Source organism: Arachis duranensis, chromosome 7 (genome assembly GCF_000817695.3).
Source record: "Arachis duranensis cultivar V14167 chromosome 7, aradu.V14167.gnm2.J7QH, whole genome shotgun sequence".
NCBI lineage: Eukaryota > Viridiplantae > Streptophyta > Magnoliopsida > Fabales > Fabaceae > Arachis > Arachis duranensis.
Window position 1 is genome coordinate 64,141,190 of NC_029778.3, and position 22,152 is coordinate 64,163,341.

The window sequence follows — 22,152 nt, forward strand, 5'->3', positions numbered from 1 at the left end:
CTTCGCTAATTTGAACCCACCTAGTCAGTAGTCACCTACTCTTCGCGATATATGAGCGCGTCCCAACGTAGCAATGATCCGCGCGTAGGAAAAAGATACCCCAAGCGTGTGCCTGAAATATGAATTCCATTCCTTCCCTCTCCCTCCTTCCTCATCATACTTCACTGTTAGTTCAAATTTCAAAATCCACTCCTCACTCTTCCCTTCTCTCTCTCTCTCACACTCTCTTGCTTCCTTCCTTATCAATTTACACTCTATTTTTTTTTAAAAAATAATTAGAGAAAAATAGAGAAAAGGAACGTTATAATTACTGGTTCTTCTGAATGATATGCGCTGGTTAGGTCTGATTCTGAGGTTCGTGTTCCGATCCTTCTACCGCGCCACCATGGGTAGCTTCTTTTCTTGCTTTAGAGGCCGTGACAATCGTCACCTTCCCACTACTGCCACCGCCGCCTCCACCGCAGCGCTTTCTCGTCAGTCCAAAACCAACGTAACCAGTCCTAACCTTTTTTTTAATTAAAAAAACACTTATTTTTGTCTTCTGTATTGTTAATTGTTATGAATGTATTGGAATTTTTTGAAAATATCTTATTGTTGTCGGAGGATTTGCAAATGGTTGAAAATTGTTGACATACTTAAGCTGAAATTTGAATGATTAATTTGTCAGAGTTTTTGGTAAAGCTGTTTGATTTTCAATGAATTTTAATGCTGGGTTAATACTTTAGTTTGGTCTCTAGGTTTATGCACGAGTCCCCCCTTTTAGTCCTTGTAGCAGGTTAAATGAGTTAAAAAGATCAAGGGATCAAGTTGACTAATGTTTTTTATTCATAGGAACTATTTGGACTCATTAACACCAGACCAAAGTAAGCATTAACTCTTTTAATTTTGCTTTTGATCAAGGTTCTAATTTTGTTGTGTGTAAACCAGGATGCTGTGGTCTCTCGAAATCGGCTGTCTACTTTGTTTCTCTCTGAAGGTAATTAATTCTTTTGTTTCTGTTTTTTAATGATACTTTTATGGCTTTTATTTTTTCTATTTTCTTGAATTGATGTTTACCATTATAAGCATATGGCCTCTTATTTCAATGTGTACTCTGCTCTTAATTTTTTGAAAAGTAAGAGAAGAATCTGCTTGCAATGAGGGGAAGAGTTTTGGTGCAGGAGCTCAGATTCATGACAAGGGACATAAGGATGAGGTGTGCATTTTTGTTGTTTTTATTACTCTAATTTCTAAATGCAATGGTTGTTCTATGACAGTTCTTACATGTTTAGCAGTATGGATTATGGAATAATATATTGGCATGTAGTTTATTTTTCATACAATAGGAAATGCTTCAAGATAAGTCGCTGAAGCTGTTAGCTGGTGTATGCTTTTTCTTTCTACTAAGCTTGCAATTAGAGTTATTTCTGGTTTCTGGACAATGGAGAGCATGTTTCATAGATGAAATGATTAGTGAAAAACTAAATGTGGGAAACAACTAGTAGCAGTTAGTCTCATATTTGAAAACAATTGACAATAGCCACAATTAGGACTTCAAGCTTGCTGCTTCTTCTTTTTTTTTTTAATAAAAAAGAATAAATTTAAAAACAAAAATTGATTGTGTCTCTGTTTATAGGGAGGAACTTAGATCCCAGAACTCTTGGAATACTCTCATTTTATGTTTAACTGTACCCTATTTTCCTGTTGTTTCATATTTTATATTCTAAGAGGATTTTATATTGGATTGTGTATTTTGAATGAAATGTCACAACCTTGGAATCTACAGTTGTTGACTTGTAGTTTAGCAGGGTAACCTGTATAGTTTGAGATCACCAAAAATGGTGGTATCATAACTGATTAGGCCTCGCTCACTCCAAAAGCTAGCTCAAGAAGTGAGGGATGTTCCTCATTTATAAACATTCTAGACAAGTATCCTTGATAGATGTAGAACTTGCAATAGTGGCATATATGAAAATGGTCTTTCAAGATAACGACCTCTATCACATTTGAGCCTTTTGTCATTTTTAATTCTAGCAACTGCAATTTCTATGAAGTGTTTAGTATTTTCAAGATATAATGGATGGAAAGAACTGCAATATTGTTAGCCCCCAAACCTTTCTCAATTGTAGATTTTCTTCTGTTAATGTTTTTCTACTTCTTTTAGAGGATAAATTTCTCTACAATAGCGCGTAAGCCTTGTTCTACTAGATAACAAATTTGTAGATAGCATGTAAGCTGGTTCATTGCATACTTATCACATTTGTAGATAGTCAAGTGTATGCAGTCTTGGGCATAGAAACCTTGGTAGTATAATGATTGAAGTTTATGTTCTCATTACTATTTGTAGAAATTTTGAAAAACACTTAGAACGCTATTTAATTTTTGGCTCTCTCTTAAGATTGGTGCTTGTAGATAAAATTTTTTTCGTATAATTACATGAACCCTTTTTCGACAGGCCATGTTTCTCAAAGCATCTGAGAAGCTGAAAGTATCACCTTCCTGTGGCAAAGATTCTGAGCCTTCAAGGTTTCATTCTTGGCATCCCAACACGTCAGCCGATAAAGTTCGGCTAGATAATCAACCATTCTACCCCCCAACCCCCAAGAAATGTTCTGAAGATTGGGGGAAAAGAACAGATTCTTTAGAGCAAACACCAAGCAGGTTGTTCATCTATTTATATTTTGAATTTTTTTATGCTCACGTCTTATAGTGAATGTGGAATAACCACATTTTTGTCTATTTCATAGGAGATCGATATTTTCTGTTTTTTAATCTTGAGAACAGCAGGAGCTTACTTTACATTTACTATGTAGTAAAGGATTTTCTCTGAATGTCAAAATTATACATTTGATTTCCAAAATTAAGAGTGTATCCGGATAAAGAATTTAAAAAGAGAGAATGCATTTTTTGAGAGTATTTTAAATCCTTTAATTAGAAATTATTTGTTCTGATATTAATAAAATGAATTTTACAAATCAGAAGCACTTCTATGGGGTCTTTTGTTTAGTTCACAACAAAGAATTTAGAATACCCCCATAAGATAGGGAATTTCTCCAATTTCCTTCCTTGTTTTCTTCTTTTAAAACTTGATGGATAGTAAAAAACTTGATGGTGAATCTTATGATAACTATGAATATGCTGGCTTTGACAACACTTAAAAAGTATAGTTTAAATTAAGGTCATACTTTCATATTATCTGGTAGCATTTTTAATTTAATCACACTTTTTTTTTTAAATTTAAAAGGTTGAAGGTCTTCAACAGAGGTGTTGCCAAAATTACATGTAATTGAATTATGGCAATTTAGTTACATATCATTTTAAATTCTTCAAAATTTTAGAATGCTCTATTGAAAAAACACGCCAAGAGTTTTCTCGAAAGTTAATTTCCTTTCTTTTGCAGCTGTATCTCCAATACACAAAATACTAGACGTGACTCTCTTGATTCTAGTGAAGGAAGTAAGACAGGGAACCTTCATGGTTCAGGTATGACTAAGAAAACAACTTCTTGAATGTGAAACAAGTGTGTACATTTTGAATGTGAAACTGAATCATCAACCTATGGTACATTTGATTGTGGTGTATGGCATATGATGAAAACAGAACCCCCAAATAAGGAGGGTGAATATAAATTATCACCTTATCCCATCCCTTTGAAGCTACCTGATGAAGTGCAAACACCAGGAACTGTCTTTGAGACAGCTCAGTCGCAATTTCGGTATCCCAAGCAGGCATTGAATGAAAAATCAAAGAAAGTCTTGAATGAAAATGAATCAAAGGTGGAAGAAAGCTTGTCTTCATGGCTGAAGCCGGCGTCAGTAATTCTAGAGGAGAGAAACAGGAGAATGGAAATGGCGAATAGTCATATTCGCAAAGCTCCATCTGATAGGCCTATCATTGGAATGGTTGCTGCGCATTGGACCGAAGACGAGGAATCTCATTTCCCTCCTCCTAAGTGGTGGGATGGTAATGGGATCCCAAACTCAACCAATAAGTACAAGGAAGTATGACTTATATTATCAACATTTTTTTCTTTTTCCTATTTGAGTTTTAAAGCTTGATATTGCTCCTGATTTTGCTGATTTTTCACTATTCAGGATCAGAAAGTGAACTGGCATGCAACGCCATTTGAAGAAAGGTTGGAGAAAGCGTTGTCCGAGGAGAGTTCCATATCTCAAAGGTATGTTTATTGGTGAAAATTCAGGTGCTGTCAACTTCACGTGAAGTTAATAACTGTGAGCCATTAAATAATTTGAATGATTTGACTAAATTTTCATCTAACGGCTCTCAGTTGTCAACTTCACGTCAAGTTGGTTACACCTGAGTTTCCACCCTGCTTATTTAGTTATGCTAACGTCGAAGTTATTATGAGAAAAGTCAATTTATGCCTTGCTTAAATCATTGACAAAAATTCTTATGTAGCTGAAAATAGTTGATTATAATGTTATTTGGATTTGCAGGAAAGATTTTTGTGTAAAACCAATTGCTTTTAATGAGAATGAAGAAAATGACACAGCAGTGTCTCAGTTTCAGTCATCACCGCATCCCCAATCCGTTGTGTCATTCTAATAATTTAGGGTTGTCAATCAAATAGTGTTCTATTCTTGTGTTTGGCATTTGAGGAATGGAAACTGAATATACCTGGTTCAACATGTTGATTGGTTGGAACAAGCAATTGGTTATACAAATTTTTATAGTAACATGAAATTGTCAAGCAGTGTGCCTCCTCTGCTTGCATTGTACATAAGTCATGAGAATTATTGCGTTATATAATGGTTATTTGAAATTTGCTAATGGTGGCATAGAAATCAAATTTATTAAAATACTAATAAATGTTTAATCAACACAAAGAAATTTAAGAAATCTAAAATTAATAAAATAACGTAACTTTGTAAAAATAGAATACAAAAATATTAGAAAATAAATTTATAATTGACCAAAAACAAATAACAAAAATAAAGTTTTAAAATTATTTTGGATTAATCAATACTCTTGAATTTGAAAATGAATTCTCTCAATTTTTTTTTTCAATTACTTGTTTAAGTGTGATGTTTTACTTTACACTCTTTAAGTGAAAATAAGAAAAAACATATGAGAAAAGATATTAAATAGTGAGAGATCACGGTTTATCAAATAATTGAAAAAAAAAAGTGAGAGGATCCACTCTCTTTGAATATTTGCGACAATCCTTAAGTCAAACTTTAATTAGCTTAACAATGTGTATACATTTTATAGGATTATTTTACTTGATTTTTGTTAATCTCAACAAATTGTCAAAATTAAACTTGTATCAAGATCTCAATTATGAGAATAGATACGACTCCTCTTATTTGACTCGAAAATTACTTAACATTTATGTTAAAACAAACTGTATCAAAATACTTGTGATAAATTTTAACAAATAAAAGCATAATCGTAATAAAGTTTAAAATGAAAAGGAGGTAAAACTTGGAAATAAAATACTTAAAGAAAAAGCAATTAAAAATAAAATAACGTAACGATATGAAAGTAAAACAAATGGGAAGTTGAAAAACAAACCAGAACTTTAAATAACAAAAGCAAATAAAATTGAAGTTTAAAAGAAATTAAAATACTTGAAAAGAAAGGAAAAGCAATAAAATAAATTAAAAGTAAAAAAAAAATAAAAAAATAAGTGAAAAGTTTACTCTAAATACTCACATGTACTTGCACTTACACTCTATAGTCAATGTGAATTGAGTTATACCATCAATAATATAATGTCAAATTACTACATTTACAATTTATTTTTATATTTATATTTTATAAAAAACCCATTGCTCAGTTAGCACAATAATAAATTAATCAATTATGCCTTTTTAATTTACGTAGCAATTTTAAAATATCAAAATTCACTACGTTTAACTAAGAAAAAACAAATTAATATAACTTGGTTGTTTATAAGGATGGAGAGGTGTTGGGTTAAGAGGAGAAGATTAATGAAAGATAGAAGAGCTATTTCTACGAATTATTTAATGAAGAATAAAAGACTCTTCCGAATCTTGGTCGATTATGCACAAGAGAAGAAGATCAAAACTTTGACTACTATCGAAGGATTCGAGACTTTGAGGTAAAAGAGGCTCTAAAGTAGATGAAAAATAGCAGAAAGTAGGACCTGATAATATTCTGATTGAGGTTTGGAAGGGCTTTGAAGGGAAAGGCATCAACTGGTTAACCAAGTTTTTTAATGAGATTTTAAGGTCAAAGAAGATGCCTGAAGAGTGGAGAAAAAACACCTTGGTACCTATCTACAAGAATAAGGGAGATATACAAAGTTGCGAAAACTATAGAGGGATCAAACTTATGAGCCATACCATGAAGTTATGGGAAATGGTGACAGAACGAAGGTTGAGAAAAGAGACACAAGTAACAGAGAACCAATTTAGATTTATACCAGGTAGATCCACAACCGAAGCGATATACTTGTTAAGAAGGATGATGGAGAGATATCGTAGTAATAAAACGGATCTACATATGGTGTTTATTGATTTGGAAAAAGCGTACGATAGAGTGCAAGGGAGGTCTTATGAAAGGTTTTAGAAAAGAGGAGAGTAAGGATCTCATATATTCATGTAATTAAAGACATGTATAATGGGGCCACAACTAGTGTGAAGACTCAATATGACAGAAAAATTTCCTATTGGTATAGGATTACACTAGGGATCATCCTTAAGCCCGTATCTTTTCACATTACTTCCGATGATACCATTCTTATGGGAGAATCAAGGGAAGACCTAAATAAGAAGTTGGACTTATGGATGGAAGCTCTAGAAGTGTATGGTATGCGCATAAGCCATAGCAAGATGGAATATATAGAATGTAAGTTTAGTCTGAGAGGTAAAACCCTAATATAGAGGTGAAGATTTGAGAAAATATCCTACCAAAAATTAAAAATTTTAAGTATTTTGGTGCATCATATAGGATAATAAAGATATTGAATATGATATAAATCATAAGATCTAGGCAGGTTGGTTAAAATGGTGGAGTGCATCTGGTTTTATATATGACAAAAAAGTGTCTTTCAAACTTAAAAGTAAATTCTATCGCATTGCTATAAAACCGGCTATACTTTATGGTACGGAGTATTGGGCGGGCAAAGAGGAGCACGAATATAAGCTGAGTATGGCAGAGATGAAGATGTTGAGATGGATGAGTGGTTATACGCGATTGGATAAAATAAGGAATGAACATATAAGGGAGAGAGTTGGAGTAGCACCCATTGTGCAAAAGATGATTGATTCGTATCTCAGGTAGTTTGGACATTTGAGAAGAAGACTGACAGAACATCCAGTCAGGAGGGTGGATGAGGTAAAAGATGGATAAGGGGTGAAAGATAGAAGAAGACATAAAAATTTATGAAGTGGTTAAACGAGATCTACATGTAACTTAGTGAGGTAAGACTTTGTTATTATTATTATTGTTGTTGTTGGTTGTTTATAAAAAAAATTAAGATGATACAAATTAGCATAAAATATTATAAATATCAGTTTGTTATTTTTTTTGTCTTTTTACTTACATCACAGTATACATTTATTAAATCTTAACATTATATACTTATATTATGTTAATATACAGTAGACAAAAATATATTCTATGTTTGTAAAGAAACATATAAATATTAGTTGCACCATGAAAATTGAATTCAATGATTTAACTAAAAAATTAGTTAAATAGTATTGACGATGCAAATTATTTGTCTAAAAAATATTGAGTGCTTTTTTAAAATTATATAATTAAAAAAATTTATAAAATCATAATAAAAATATTATAAATTAATAAAAATTATATATAACTTTTTAACCGAATAATTAATACTGGAATTATAAAATTATGCAATAATAAATACTTTTGATAAGTGCTTCTTAATATATTAAATTATATAGTTTAATAAACAAAAGACTAATTATTTATAGTTATATTTTAAGTTATTATAAAAAAAAAATAAAAGAATGATACAAACTTTTGTTTTTAACCTGTGAAGTCTTAAAGTTTTATTACTAGTTATGTTAGTTATATTTTAATATCTTTAAACAAATATTTTTAGTTATATTTTAATATTTTTATACAAATTATATAATCCTAAAATTTACTTTTAATTGGTACCAATAAATTTTTTTGAATTGGAATTCAATCTATCTTAAATGTTAATAAATGGTACAAATTTTATTTAATTTTCATAAAGATCTGAATAAAAAGACAATTGTAAATAAATTATTAAAGAGAGAGCAAAAATTAAATTATGCTATGATATTAATCAATTTTAAGCCTAAAAGAAATCACATTGGCTTTTTCCAAAATTGTAGTCTTTGTTAAAGTTTATTAGCCTTAGTTTAAACTTGATGTATAGTATATATGAGATCCTTTCTAAGATTGTTTAGTCACTTTAGAAAAAAAAATTAATTTATACCAATAAATTATTGAATAGTTATGATTTTATCAGATTAAAATATTTATATAAAATAATTAAAAGGATTAAAAAGTGACTTTTTCGCCTTTCTCATAGAATGCATTGTCCATACATATGAGTTGGCATAAAGTAGATCTTATTTGTTAATAAATAGTTATTGATATATACAAGATTTATTCCGTAAAATTAATAAATTTAAAATTGATATATCTTTCTTAATTAATTAATGAAGCTCAAAAGGAAAGTACAAAAAAAAGGTCAAGAATAAATATAATAGAGTACAATTGAGTACTCATGATTTTAAACATGTCAACTTGTTTTTAAAATTTCGATAGGTAAAAAATCATATACATTACAAGTTAACGAAAATTAGGTGATGGTGTCAACATCTAGATACATAGCAAAAAATTATAATTTAAAAACAAATTGAAAAATAACTCATTATTGATAACGGAAAACACTGAAACATAGAAGACAAAATTAAAAAAATTAGAACATATATAACAATTATAAAAATTTTTATTATAAAATTATATTGTTTTATAATTTAAAAATAATATATATATCTCTCTTTCATATTTATTTTATTTATTGTAAAAATAATTAATAATATATAAAAAATAAATTATCTTTTAAAATATAAAAGATTATGTAAAAGAAATTTTAATCCATTATATCATAAATATAGATCAATTCATGTCTCCAAAATATTTATGATAGTTCGATTAATTAAAGGATTAATTTTAATTTTTTTATCTAAATAAATAAACTAATGCGTAATTTAATTACAAAAATAATATATATATATATATATATTTATTTATTTGTTAGTTAATACTTAACCAATATTCACCTATAATTATCAATGAGTTATATCTCAAATAACATAATCTTTCTATGCTCATTTAGAGATTACGACTTCAAGACTTTTTATCTTTAGAAAAGAAACACATTCATCTATAATTTATCTTGACTTCTTATATGTTGTATCAGTATCTATATGAAAAGAAAGTAGAAAAAATGGTAGTGATACATAGAATGATTAAAAACAATGAAGGCAATGAACAGAAAAGAATCTTAGTTTAATAAGTTGCATACCACATTAACATGGTGGTGGTGCAACATTCAAACTTCCTTGGCAGCTTGTTGGAGTCGGCTGTTGCAAGCCACTGCTCCTTATTTGGTCGTGCTGTTCACGCACAAATTCTCAAGACCCACCACACCCCTCTCCCTTCCTTCCTTTGCAACCATCTAGTCAACATGTACTCCAAACTCGACCATCTTACCTCTGCCCAACACGTTCTCTCTCTCACCAACACTCGCACCGTCGTCACTTGGACTTCCCTCATTTCTGGCTGCGTTCGCAATGCCCGTTTTGTCTCTGCCCTCCACCACTTCTCTAACATGCGCCGTGAGTGCATTCACCCCAACGACTTCACTTTCCCGTGTATCTTTAAGGCTTTGTCTTCGCTGCAGATGCCTGTTACCGGGAAACAGGTTCACGCCCTTGCGTTAAAGGGTGGCATGATTTATGATGTCTTTGTTGGGTGCAGTGCCTTTGATATGTACAGTAAAACTGGTCTCCTAATTGATGCTCGCAAGATGTTCGATGAAATGCCTGACAGAAATTTGGCCACATGGAATGCTTATATTTCCAATGCATTGCTTGATGGAAAGTCCTTGGATGCAATAAGTGCATTCAAGGAGTTACTTTGCCTGAATGGAGAGCCGAATTCGATCACATTCTGTGCATTTCTTAATGCGTGTTCTGACATGTCAAATTTGGAGCTCGGGCGTCAGTTGCATGCTTTTGTAATTCGTGGTGGATACAGGGAGGATGTCTCTGTTTCGAATGGGCTTGTTGATTTCTATGGAAAGTGTGGGGATATCATATCTGCTGAAATGGTTTTTAGCAGAATTGGGTGGAAGAATGTTGTTTCTTGGTGTTCTATGCTTGCTGCTCTTGTGAAAAACCATGAGGAAGAGAGGGCTTGCATAGTCTTCATGCGAGCTAGGGAAGAAGGCGTTGAACCAACGGATTTCATGATATCAAGTGTAATTAGTGCTTGTGCTGAGCTTGGAGGGCTTGAATTGGGCAGGACAGTACATGCACTCTCTGTCAAAGCATGCGTCGAGGAGAATATATTTGTTGGGAGTACACTTGTTGACATGTATGGAAAATGTGGAAGCATCGAGAATGCAGAGCAAGTCTTTGGTGAAATGCCTATGAGGAACTTGGTAACTTGGAATGCACTGATTGGTGGATATGCGCACCAAGGTGATGTAGACATGGCTTTGCATCTATTTGAGGAGATGACATTGGGTAACTGTGGTATAACACCAAGTTATGTGACATTAGTTTCTATATTATCAGCTTGTAGTAGAGCTGGGGCAGTGGAGAGAGGGATGCAGATATTTGAGTCGATGAGAGTGAACTATGGAATTGAACCAGGCTCTGAGCATTATGCGTGTGTTGTGGACCTTTTAGGAAGATCTGGTTTTGTTGAGCGCGCATATGAACTTATAAAAAGAATGCCAATTCATCCCACTATTTCAGTCTGGGGAGCTCTACTTGGGGCCTGTAGGATGCATGGGAAAACAAAGTTAGGAAAAATTGCAGCAGAGAAATTATTTGAGCTTGATCCTGATGATTCTGGTAACCATGTAATACTATCTAACATGCTTGCATCTGTTGGCAGGTAATTGTTTAAGACCATCTTGGCAAGTCTTCCTTCCTTTAATCACTATATTGAAGAAGTTTTAGTGGAAAATAAATAATTTCACTTCAAATTGATTTAACATTACAATTGCATAATGCAGATGGGAAGATGCTACTCTTATCAGGAAGGAAATGAAAGAGATAGGTATTAAAAAAAACGTTGGCTATAGTTGGATTGCTGTCAAGAACAGAGTTCATGTTTTTCAAGCAAAGGATAATTTTCATGAAAAGAACTCTGAGATTCAGGCAACGCTAGATAAGCTAAAAGAGGAGATGAAAAAAGCTGGGTATGTTCCTGACACCAATTTATCACTTTTTGACTTAGAAGAAGAAGAAAAGGCTTCAGAAATTTGGTATCACAGTGAAAAGATTGCTCTTGCTTTTGGTCTCATAGCTCTGCCTCTTAGAGTTACCATACGGATTACAAAAAATCTTAGGATTTGTACAGATTGTCATAGTGCCATTAAGTTCATCTCAAGAATTGTTGATAGAGAAATTATTGTGCGAGACAATAATCGTTTTCATAGGTTTAAGGATGGTTGGTGCTCTTGTAAAGATTATTGGTGATAGTTTTCACACTGTGTCGACAGAATATACTAATTGGAAATATAAAAAACAAGGGAGAAAAAGAAACGTAAGCCTAGAGGGGTGCTAATTATAAAAGTGAAAAAATAGATTTAATCATTTTAACTTTGTATAATATATAAAATTAAAATAAATAGTACAACTAGGTATTCTTTAATTATGTAACTTTTTTTATAACTCTTGCTTCTAATTATCTATGTATAGTTATGTGATTATTAACCTTATTTTTATAGAAGTTTATCTCTTAATCAATCGAGACATTGATAGTTGGTTTATTAGTTGGTTTATTTTGTTAGACGGAGTATATTTTTGAAAAATTATTCTGTCATGGTAACCTTTTAAGATTTATTCTATTGAAAAATTAAATTTTTTAAAAGCCAATTGGTAATTTATTATCTTTGTATGGAGGGTTTTTCACCTATATAAATTATTTAGAAAACAATTTTATTCAAAATTATTAAAGGATTAGAAATATAAAATTTTAGATAAAGTAAAAAAATATGTACAAGATACATATATATTAGAAATATCTATATGTACTCAAGACAAAAGAGATATTTACAATATTTTTTTAATTTATAAATTATAAATATTATAAAAATAAATTTTAATTTTGATAAATTATTAATATAAAAAAATTTTACAAATACATTCAATTATATATTATTATGTTAAAAAAAGCTTTACTTTTTATTTTCACCATGTGAATAATTATACAAAAGAATAAATATAATAAAGTAATCGTATAAAAACTTTTATATTGCCTATGCATTAAGTTAAACTAAAAAAATTAACTGATTATAGATGCTTTTAAATTATAAAAATTATACTTCTCAGGTTTAAGGGTAAATGTTATTTTTATTTTTATATAAGGATCAATGAAAATATATTAATAATAAAAAATTACACTATAATCAAATAAAGCATAAAATAAATAATAAGTACATAATAATAGTTTAAACTAATTAAATAAGTAACAAATAATTTTAATTATAAAATACACTTCTGTTACACATTCAAGTCTTTTTAGCAACTAAGTCTAAATAAGTTGGCCCAAATTCAACAAAAACTACTTTCATTACAAGCAGTACAGTGTACACACGTGCGTTTTACTAACGTAAATATATCTTTTTTCGTATTCGCGTTCCTTCTTCTTCTACGCTTTCTTCCTTTTTCTTTTTCGCATTCCTCTTTTTTTTTTGCGTGTTTTCTCTCTATTATCGTTCTTTTATTACTGTTGTTGTTGCTGCGTTTTTTCTTTTCTTTATTTTCGTCCTAGTAATTTTGCAGCATTGATTTTTCTTTTTTTATTTTATTCATCTCAAGAGAATGAAACAAGAAGATTTACGAGAAAATAAAATAAGAAGAAGAAGATAAAGAAGAAACAGCAGAATATGAGGATGAGAAAGAGAAAGAGTCTTCAATTATATAAAAATATTAGAATAAAAATACACTGAAATTTCTTAACAAATAGACTTAGATTTCTTAATTTTTACACTGAAATTTTACCAGAAAAGTTCAAAAATATCTTCTTTAATGCTGTATTTTTCTTCTTTTTTTCTTTATTTCTTTATTTTTTTTAGTTAAATGAATGCAGGTTTATTCTGTTCCTAGTAATTTTATAGCATATGTGTTTCTTTTTCTTCTTTGTTTGATTTTTTTGTTTTTATTTTTGTTAAGATAGTAAACCAAGAAAAAACTTAAAAAAGAAAAATAAGAAGAAAAAGATAAATAAGAAAAAAAGAAGATAATGATGAAAAAGAAGAAGAAGAAGAAGCAGCAGATCAGGAGGAGAAAGAGAAAAAGTTTTGAATTATACAAAACTTATCATAAATAAAATGCATCGAAATTTTTTAACAAATACATATAAATTTCTTAGTTTTTACACCGAAACTTTACTACAAAAATATAAAAATGTCTTTTTTAATGTTGTATTTTTTTTCTTTGTTTTTCTCTTATTTCTTTCTTTCTTTTAGTTGAATAAATGTAGTTTCATCTTCTTTCTAGTAATTTTACAGCATTATATGTTTTTTCTTTTTCTTTGTTTTATTTTTTTGTTTTTGTTCTTGTTAAGAGAGTAAAACAAGAAAAAACTTGAGAAGGTAAAATAAGAAAGAGTTGGACCTCTCATTATTGTGCTGAGTTTTGAATTATATAAAACTTATCAGAATTAAAATACATAAAAAAATTTTAACAAATACACAAATTTCTTAGTTTTTACGCCGAAATTATTTAATGATTATGACACGCAAATTCAGTTAAAAAATAAGCACACAAATAAAACTGAATCATGAACAAAAACACATCTAAATTAATTTTGAATTAGACAACGTCATTAATACGACAAGAATTCAACAATAACGATAAAAAAATGATGATGATGATAACGATGATGGCGATGACAATATAATGATAATGATGATGATGATGAAGAAGGAGGAAGAGGAAAATGAAATAAAAGAAGAAATTAAATGAAAAAAGGGAAGATGAGTAGGAAAAGGTAGTGATGGTGGTGGTGACTACGATAACTGTAACACCATACCACACAGAGTCTTATGCTTAAGTTATAAAACTGAAGTGGTGAGATATTACTACCTCTAAAAATAAAAATATACATATAATATAGTTGAAAAAGATTTATAACTAAGAGCCTTTGAAGAAAAATTTAAAATGAAGGTTGTAACACTCACGTAAACGAAAACTTGTGTACGAAGAAGCGTAAGATATACGTGTATGAATAATACAAAGAGAGTGTCAAAGATATAATTAACAAAGCTTCCGACTCGATTCGCGAAGATAAACTGGCCAGAACATGCAAGTATATATATACATATATATAAAAGAATCCCAAAATGACCCAAAGCAGAGAAATGACATCCTGTTTCTTCGAGTCAACCTCTAAGAGGGACAAACATAAAATACAAGGTGGAGAATCTATATACATACATAAATATAATCAAAGATACGACCATGAGTCCCAAGAGTTCTTCGCTTCATCAGCGTCTCTAAAATACAGAGTGGTGCTTCTCAACCTGCATCTGAAAAATAACAAATATTGTATGGAATGAGAATTGGGGGTTCTTAGTATGGTTAAGGTATCCACATATATAATAAATAAGGTCTCGAGAAAGTCGAAAGCGATCCTAGAACCCCGACACTCAGATATGATATAATCTTAAAGGAAATAATTAAACCATAAATTCGGTTATGACGCTCTAAGGTATCCAAGTCACAATATAACTCTAACCATTGCTTCCACTTTCACCTAACATAACATTCTAAGGTATTTTACCGCTTACTAATAAATCATTGTTAACCAACCGTTACCACTGGTCCAACCAGTCACGGCCTAAGGCCTAAATCAAACCAATCAGGCTTCCGACCCAAATAAACTCAACCCAGCTTCTGTCCCAAATAAACTCAATTCGTCCTTTAGCCCCTTTTCAAAACAATTCATCATTATTATCAGTCCACCACCAAAGTACCCAAAACAGAAAGACAATCACAAATACAAGGAAATACAAGGCAAACATATTTAAAGAACAGTTACAGCAAGTATCACAATTACCAGTTATATAAAATTTATTAGATAGGCAAACCAAAACAAGTATGCACACCCAAACAAAGCAAACAAATGAAACTTAATGCATGCCTGTCCTACTCACATGTCGATTAAATCACCAGAATCCGACACATCTGGTAGCTAACCTAGACATTTGTCTTTAGGTTGCGCATCTCCAGGAGGATCATAAACTAAGGAGTCCTTTTCACCTTGCAACTAGAGAAGAATGTGGCGAGAATAATACGAAGGAGAGTGCCTTTCCACTTTTCTCACACCCTCATCACGACAAGAGAGGGAACTTCTGTCCTCAACTTGCCATCCGAATACATTTTTAAGTTAACGAGCAAGCGGGATGGCACCCAAATCTTGCCCTCTCGACCAATCCGGCCACACACAGTTACTCAAACCTAACATACTATGCACCAAAATCATCAACACAACATATCCTTGCCATCACCACAATAACCTTCACAACCTACCATTTCTTACGCTTAACAATCCCATAGACATCATCAAGTTTAACATTCACTAACCCAATATACATATATACACACATTCATATCATTATAAAAATCTCCATCAACTCATCACTTAACACACCATCATGAAAAATAATAATCAACATCAAAGGTGCTAGTCATCAAACATACTCATACCTTCCAACCTATCTTAGGGTCATTTAACCTAAGTTTTCACAAGACATTATATATTAAATACAAGAAACCTAAACTATACCTTAGCCAATTTTTCGATAACCCGGAACACCTCAAGCATTTTCGAACCACAAGCTCCATAACTCCAGCCTCCTCACCAACGATACCCAGCCTCCAAAGCTAATCCTTTAGCTTCTAATATCTCAAATTAACTCCAACTGATAACTAATTTCAATCTAACATCACGATTATCACTATAATCAATATAGAGTTTACTAAATTAACATCTCACAAAGGGTTGGATGGTTCTTACCTGACCTACAGCTCAAATAAGCTAAATCTGACAATACTCGCAGGTTAATTTAAACCTAAATACCGAATTTACACCAAAAGTTCAACATAATACCTATTGGATTTCGAAATTAGGGGAGAAAAAATTGAAACTAGAAAGTAAATTTCTTACCAAATTAGTTACTAGTTTTTGTAGAGAATTTCGAGATGAACGTGTGGTCGTTGACGGCTCGTCAATCGGAACTCTTGATAAAAAATTATGTAGATTTAATTATCAAGTGAGGATTTTGTGGATTTTGGAAGGTGTTCTTCCCTTTTGCTGCCCTTGCAGCGTGTTTGGCTTGTATAGAGAGTAAATGAGCTGAAGCTCATTGACTTTTATATATTGGGTTGGGCCTTGGGTTAAATACGGGTCCAGTTTGTTCAGTTTGGTCTGTTTGGTCTAATTTTGGACCAAATTCTTTAAAATTAGTATCAAAATTTTTGTTTTAATTAACTCTATTATATTAAACTATAAAATTATATTTTCTAATTTTTTTGATTAATAATTAATTTATTAATTAATTATTCACAAATTACTTGGGATTCACAATAACAAAAAAAGAATAATTGAGATGTTAGTAAGAAGAAGAAAAGAAATAGTAGAAAGAGGAGAGAAGGAGAAAAAAACCAAAAAAAAGAAAGATAAGGAAATGAAAGAGGAAAAAGAAGAAAAAAAAAGAAGGGAGAAGGAGGAGAAAGAAATAGAAAAAGAAAAAAGAAGTAAAAGGAGAATAAGAAGAGGAATGATTTAAAAAACAGTTTTAATAATTTGGTTAGACTTAATTAAATATTTTATTTAAATATAAAATTTTATTCATATTTTATTGCATCGAAGTCTTCATATACATATTGTACAGGAGAGGTTGGAGACTTATGGTGTATTTGTTTGAGGTGAAAATGGGAGGAAGGAAAAGGAAGGAAAAGAAATGGGAAGGAAAATAGTTATTTTTCTTTGTTTGGTTGAGGAGAGAAATGGGAGAGGAAAGAAAATGGATGAAAAAATTTTGGTGGGACCCACCAATTTTTTTTCCTTCCAACAATGGAGAGAAAATGGAGAGAAAACTAATTCTCTCTCTCCTTTTAATATTATCCCTTTACTTTTTTTCAATATATTTTATAATATAAAGGTAAAATTGTCTTTTTATAACATTTCTTTCCTTCTTATTTTTCTTTCATTCAAACACATCTAAGAAAAAAAATCCACTCAATTTCTTTCCCTTCCTTTCTTTTCTTTTTATTTCTTTTCTCTCTATTTCTTTCTTTCCAACCAAACATAACCTTAAAGCTTTGTTTGGATATAGGAAAGAAAATAAAAGGAAAGAAAATAAGAGGAAGAAAAATGAAAAAAAAAAGAAAATAGAAGGAAAAGTAGAGTTATTTATGTGTTGTTTGGATGAAGAGAAAATGAATGGAAAGAAAATAGAAAGAAAAAAATTTTTTGTTTGGATAAGAAGAAAAGTGAGAAAAAAGAAAATCATAATGATATAAAATTACATTAATGTCCTTATAATAAAATAAAGTATAAATATTTTTATTTATTTATGTTTTATTGCATTTTATGAATATTATAAAATATTATAATTTTATAAATTATTTATCTAATACATATATAATGTTTAAATGTAAATCTTTATTATAATAATGTATTAAAACCATTAAAACTAAATTTATATTAATAATTATTATTAATAATAGAATTAGGGATAATATTGTAAATATACTAAAAGTAACATTTTTTTTCTTGTTTTCATGCTTTTAATGGATGGAAATTTTTTTTGTAGGATTCAAACTAAAATTTTCTTTCCTTCTCATTTTCTTTGGTATCTAAACAAAGGAAAATAATTTTTTTCATTTATTTTCTTTCCACCACTTTTCTTTCCTTTTATTTTCTCTAAAGAGTGATATAAAAGGAGGTCAAGCGAGAATATACAAAGAGAAAGTATAAGGAGCTAATGGCCTAAGCGTACAATGTGTATAATGGAGGTTTAGGAAGTATTAGAGATATGATAATTAGTGTTACATTGTAAGGTTGCGTTTTTGGGATGAGTGAATTCATGACATGGTATTAGAGTTCTAAATCCGAAAGGTCAAGGGTTCGATCCTTGGTGAACTCCAAAATCAACTTAAGTTTTTAGGATGAGTGATTTTATGATATGAGATGTTTATTATTCCTGGTATCCGGATGGTTATTCTAAATAGTATGAGTGATATTCATTTTATTCATAGACCAAAGATTTAATCAATTATACACATTGTACGCTTAGGCCATTGGCTCCCTAGCACCACTCTATACAAAAACAAGGGTTTGCAAAGTGGTGAGGGGTGGTGACTCGGGAGAGTTTGCGGTGATTGCTGGGAGCGGCAAGGAAGGAGCATGTCATGTGGACAATATGTGATTATCATCTCCATGATCCTCTCTTATTATATAGTTTTCAATCTGAATCAATGCTCTTTTCTTTTTGCTCGGAATATCGTTTTCACTCCTCCGTCTTCCCCACTCACCAGGTTGCATAATCCTTCCACCCTTATGATGATAATCTTAATCTGAAGGTTCTAAATCTTCCATTACTTTATGCTTCCTTTCATTCTCACTCTCAATTTCATTTTCTTATTCGTTATTAGAAAAAGACATCACCGTAGTGGGTTTTGCTAGTTCACATGAACTGTTTGATAAATTGCTTTCGGTCTTGCATGGTGTTCTAGACTGAATTGTTTTTGGAAACAAATACTTCTTATGATGTAATACATTATATGAAAGTTTTCTAAGATCTGGTCTACATACTATCATTATTTATTCTTGTTTGGAAGTGATGAAGAGAATACCCATCCCCACAAAGGACAATTATTCTATAGAAATATTCTCTTTTCCCATTTCCTTTCAAAAATGTCTTTTTGTTACTTGTTTTATGATTTTGTAAGCACGGGAATAATGAGTTTTCCCTAACCAATTAAGTTAGGGCTGGAACATAACATCTCTTTTATGAATTTATACTAGTTTCTTTTTTAATCTATTTTTATATAACTGAAAATGCCTTCCTACAAGGTATGCCTGGAAGTGCTTTATGAATGGATCTATGCCTAGTTAGGAACGTATGTGTGTTTGATTGTCACCATTGAATGTGAACAACCCACTGATGAACCAGTCCAGTTATAGCCAGATGGTGCGTGGTTCATGAAACATTTTAACATCTAAGAAAATTTCATAAAAACGTTCTAATGTAAGATATCTAGTATAGAAGTTTCACGAAGTAAAAACATCTCATTTATCCCCCGAAATGTGAATGTGTCTGCAAAATATAAACTAGCTTAACCAAAGCGTTTGTGTTTCGATTGGGAATGGAAAAATAACCGCTCAATCAGATGCGCAACCTCTTCTAAAATCAAATTTGGGGAATTGCTGCACTTCTGCATCAACATCTTCTTTCAATCTGCTGGCTAAAACACCCCTCTCTATATTACCTGGATAAAAGGGTACCTCAAAATTTGGGGAGAAAATTACTGCTTCTTTTCTTCCTCTCCATGGACCGGTGGCAGAAAAGAGTGGGTGTTATAAGGTATTGTAGTTAGCAATGTATAGATAGGATAGAATTGTAATTTTTATAGCAAAAAGGACAGACGTTGTTCAATGGGAAACTGCTACAGTAACCTTTTTGGAGAGAATACTGTTACTTGGACTATTCAACTTTTATATTTTAACAAGTGTATTAATTTGTTTCATCTACGTGATGAGATTGAAATTATAATTTTAAATTATTTTTCTATAAATAATATAAATAATTTAATAATATTTAGACTCACTAACAAATTTTTATATGTTGTTTTACTGTTAAATAAGAACATATCAAAATTAGCTCAAAATAAATAATAAATTATTAGAGAATTCTAATGCACAAAATTTTTTAATAAATAATAAATAATTTAAATCTATTAAAAAATAACTCAACACTTTTCTTTGATGTCTGCTGCAAAACATATACCTGAAATAATATTATATTAATATTAGTATACAGTTTTACAACCATCGACCTTATTTACTATACATGACTCTTTTTAAAAGTTATTCTATACACGTGTGCAGTCAGAAGATAAATTACTAGACTTTATTTTATTTTTCTAAATTATTATAATTATGCATTATTCATTAAATGTTAATTGTAATATTAATAATAAAGATATTTTTCTAAAATAAATTTAGAAGAGAGAATAGTACTTTCATTTTGGAGAAAAATGAATTCATAAGAAATTATACAATCATCGATCGTATTTACTATACATGACTTATTCTTAAAAGTTATTCTACACACGTGTGCAGTCGAAAGATAAATTACTGTACTTTATTTTATTTTTCTAAATTATTATAATTATGCATTATTCATTAAATGCTAATTGTAATATTGTAATATAATTATAATAAATATATTTTTCTAAAATAAATTTAGAAAAGAAAATAGTGATTTCATTTTAGAGAAAAAATGAATTCATGAGGAATTAACACACTTTTATTAGTTAGAGAAAAAATTCAATTTTAGTATATTTTGTCATTATTATACATTTTTCTCTAATAATATATCCACTGTTTTTTTTCTTTGTTTCATCATTTTGAACCTGAGTTTAACTTCTCGTAGTTCTTACTTCTCAGTTTTAGTATATTTTGTCATTATTATACATTTTTCTCTAATCATATATCCACTGTTTTCTTTTTTTGTTTTAGCATTTTGAACTTGGGTAAATATATTATTATATGATAGAATTAATATGAGTATATTTTATTATTAAATAAACAAAGTTAATATAAAATAAAATTATACTTAAAAAAAGAAAATAAAATAAAATTAAAATAGCAAATTTGATAAAAAGATTGTTTTTATAATTTTGTTTTGTCATTTTTATGTATAGAAGATTAGAAAATAGTAATTTTTAACTAAATTAATTTATATTTGTTGTATTCAATTTAAATAAGTAATAAATTATTTTATTTTAATTTATTCCTTAAATTTATATATCATAAAATTAAATCAAATAATTAATATACATAATTTTAAATTGTGTGATACTTAAATATCTATTCAAATCAATTAGTTGATATAATTAATTCATCATAATGAATTGACTTTAATGAGTTAAACAAAATAAAGTAGAAGTATGCTACGTTGATTCTTAAAAATTTGATTTATATATAATAGAATAGATAGAATAGATAATATAATAGACGGCGAAAAAAAGAAAGATAAACATTTTAGATCCTTAGTTGTTTCATTTAAATGTTGCAATGTGGGTATCACATTATTTTACTTATTCTACCCTATGGACCCTTTTGTAATTTTATTTCAGTATCAATGAAATTTCACTACCTTTGAGTACTAAATTAAAATTCAAAATGAAACTGAAAAAAAAGTAAAAAGTATAAAATTATTGATTGAAAAACACTCTAAATAATAAAAAGTTAAATTAACTTTAATATTAAATTCATTAATACGATTTTAATTTTATATAATAGTTAGAAAATAGATTAGTAAAAGCAAATGGAAGAATGACTTTAATTAGTATTTGAAGAATATTCATTTAGAATAATTTAAAAATATAAAATTATGATATTATTAAAAGTAATACATTTTTATGTTAAAAAAATTTATATTTAAATAAAATATTTATAAAATATAAAATTTAAAGTAACGTAGCTTCATGAACATTAATCATTAATCAATTATTAACTAACATAAAATTATAAATAATTTATTTATGAAAAAATAATCAATAATTAATATTAATAAATATAAAAATCATCCAAACACTTTGATTAAAAGTATGAGTGGTTAATTATTATTCATTATTAATAATATTTTGTTCATAACAAAAACTGAAAACATTGAAAATATAATTATTCAGATTTAGATTTTAG

General features: G+C 29.6%; 2 protein-coding genes across 2 annotated transcripts; both read left to right on the forward strand.

Moving 5' to 3' along the window:
- The first annotated feature begins 118 nt into the window (after nucleotides 1-118).
- On the forward strand, nucleotides 119-4,626 carry LOC107459383 (protein JASON). The gene is made up of 8 exons (XM_016077615.3): nucleotides 119-490; nucleotides 928-976; nucleotides 1,116-1,195; nucleotides 2,435-2,640; nucleotides 3,380-3,462; nucleotides 3,580-3,980; nucleotides 4,074-4,156; nucleotides 4,437-4,626. The coding sequence occupies exons 1-8, from the start codon at nucleotides 329-331 to the stop codon at nucleotides 4,543-4,545; spliced, it is 1,173 nt and encodes a 390-aa protein (XP_015933101.1). The 5' UTR covers nucleotides 119-328; the 3' UTR covers nucleotides 4,546-4,626.
- Nucleotides 4,627-9,443: 4,817 nt separating this feature from the next.
- LOC107459297 (pentatricopeptide repeat-containing protein At4g14850-like) lies at nucleotides 9,444-11,765 on the forward strand. The gene is made up of 2 exons (XM_016077513.3): nucleotides 9,444-11,100; nucleotides 11,222-11,765. The coding sequence occupies exons 1-2, from the start codon at nucleotides 9,509-9,511 to the stop codon at nucleotides 11,685-11,687; spliced, it is 2,058 nt and encodes a 685-aa protein (XP_015932999.1). The 5' UTR covers nucleotides 9,444-9,508; the 3' UTR covers nucleotides 11,688-11,765.
- Nucleotides 11,766-22,152: the final 10,387 nt, after the last annotated feature.

Coding starts and splice junctions, on each gene's coding strand:
- LOC107459297 (XM_016077513.3), top strand. CDS start 9,509: ATGGTGGTGGTGCAACATTCAAACTTCCTTGGCAGCTTGTTGGAGTCG. Junction 11,101..11,221: donor ATGCTTGCATCTGTTGGCAG/GTAATTGTTTAA, acceptor TGCATAATGCAG/ATGGGAAGATGCTACTCTTA.
- LOC107459383 (XM_016077615.3), top strand. CDS start 329: ATGCGCTGGTTAGGTCTGATTCTGAGGTTCGTGTTCCGATCCTTCTAC. Junction 2,641..3,379: donor TTAGAGCAAACACCAAGCAG/GTTGTTCATCTA, acceptor TTTCTTTTGCAG/CTGTATCTCCAATACACAAA. Junction 3,981..4,073: donor CAACCAATAAGTACAAGGAA/GTATGACTTATA, acceptor TTCACTATTCAG/GATCAGAAAGTGAACTGGCA.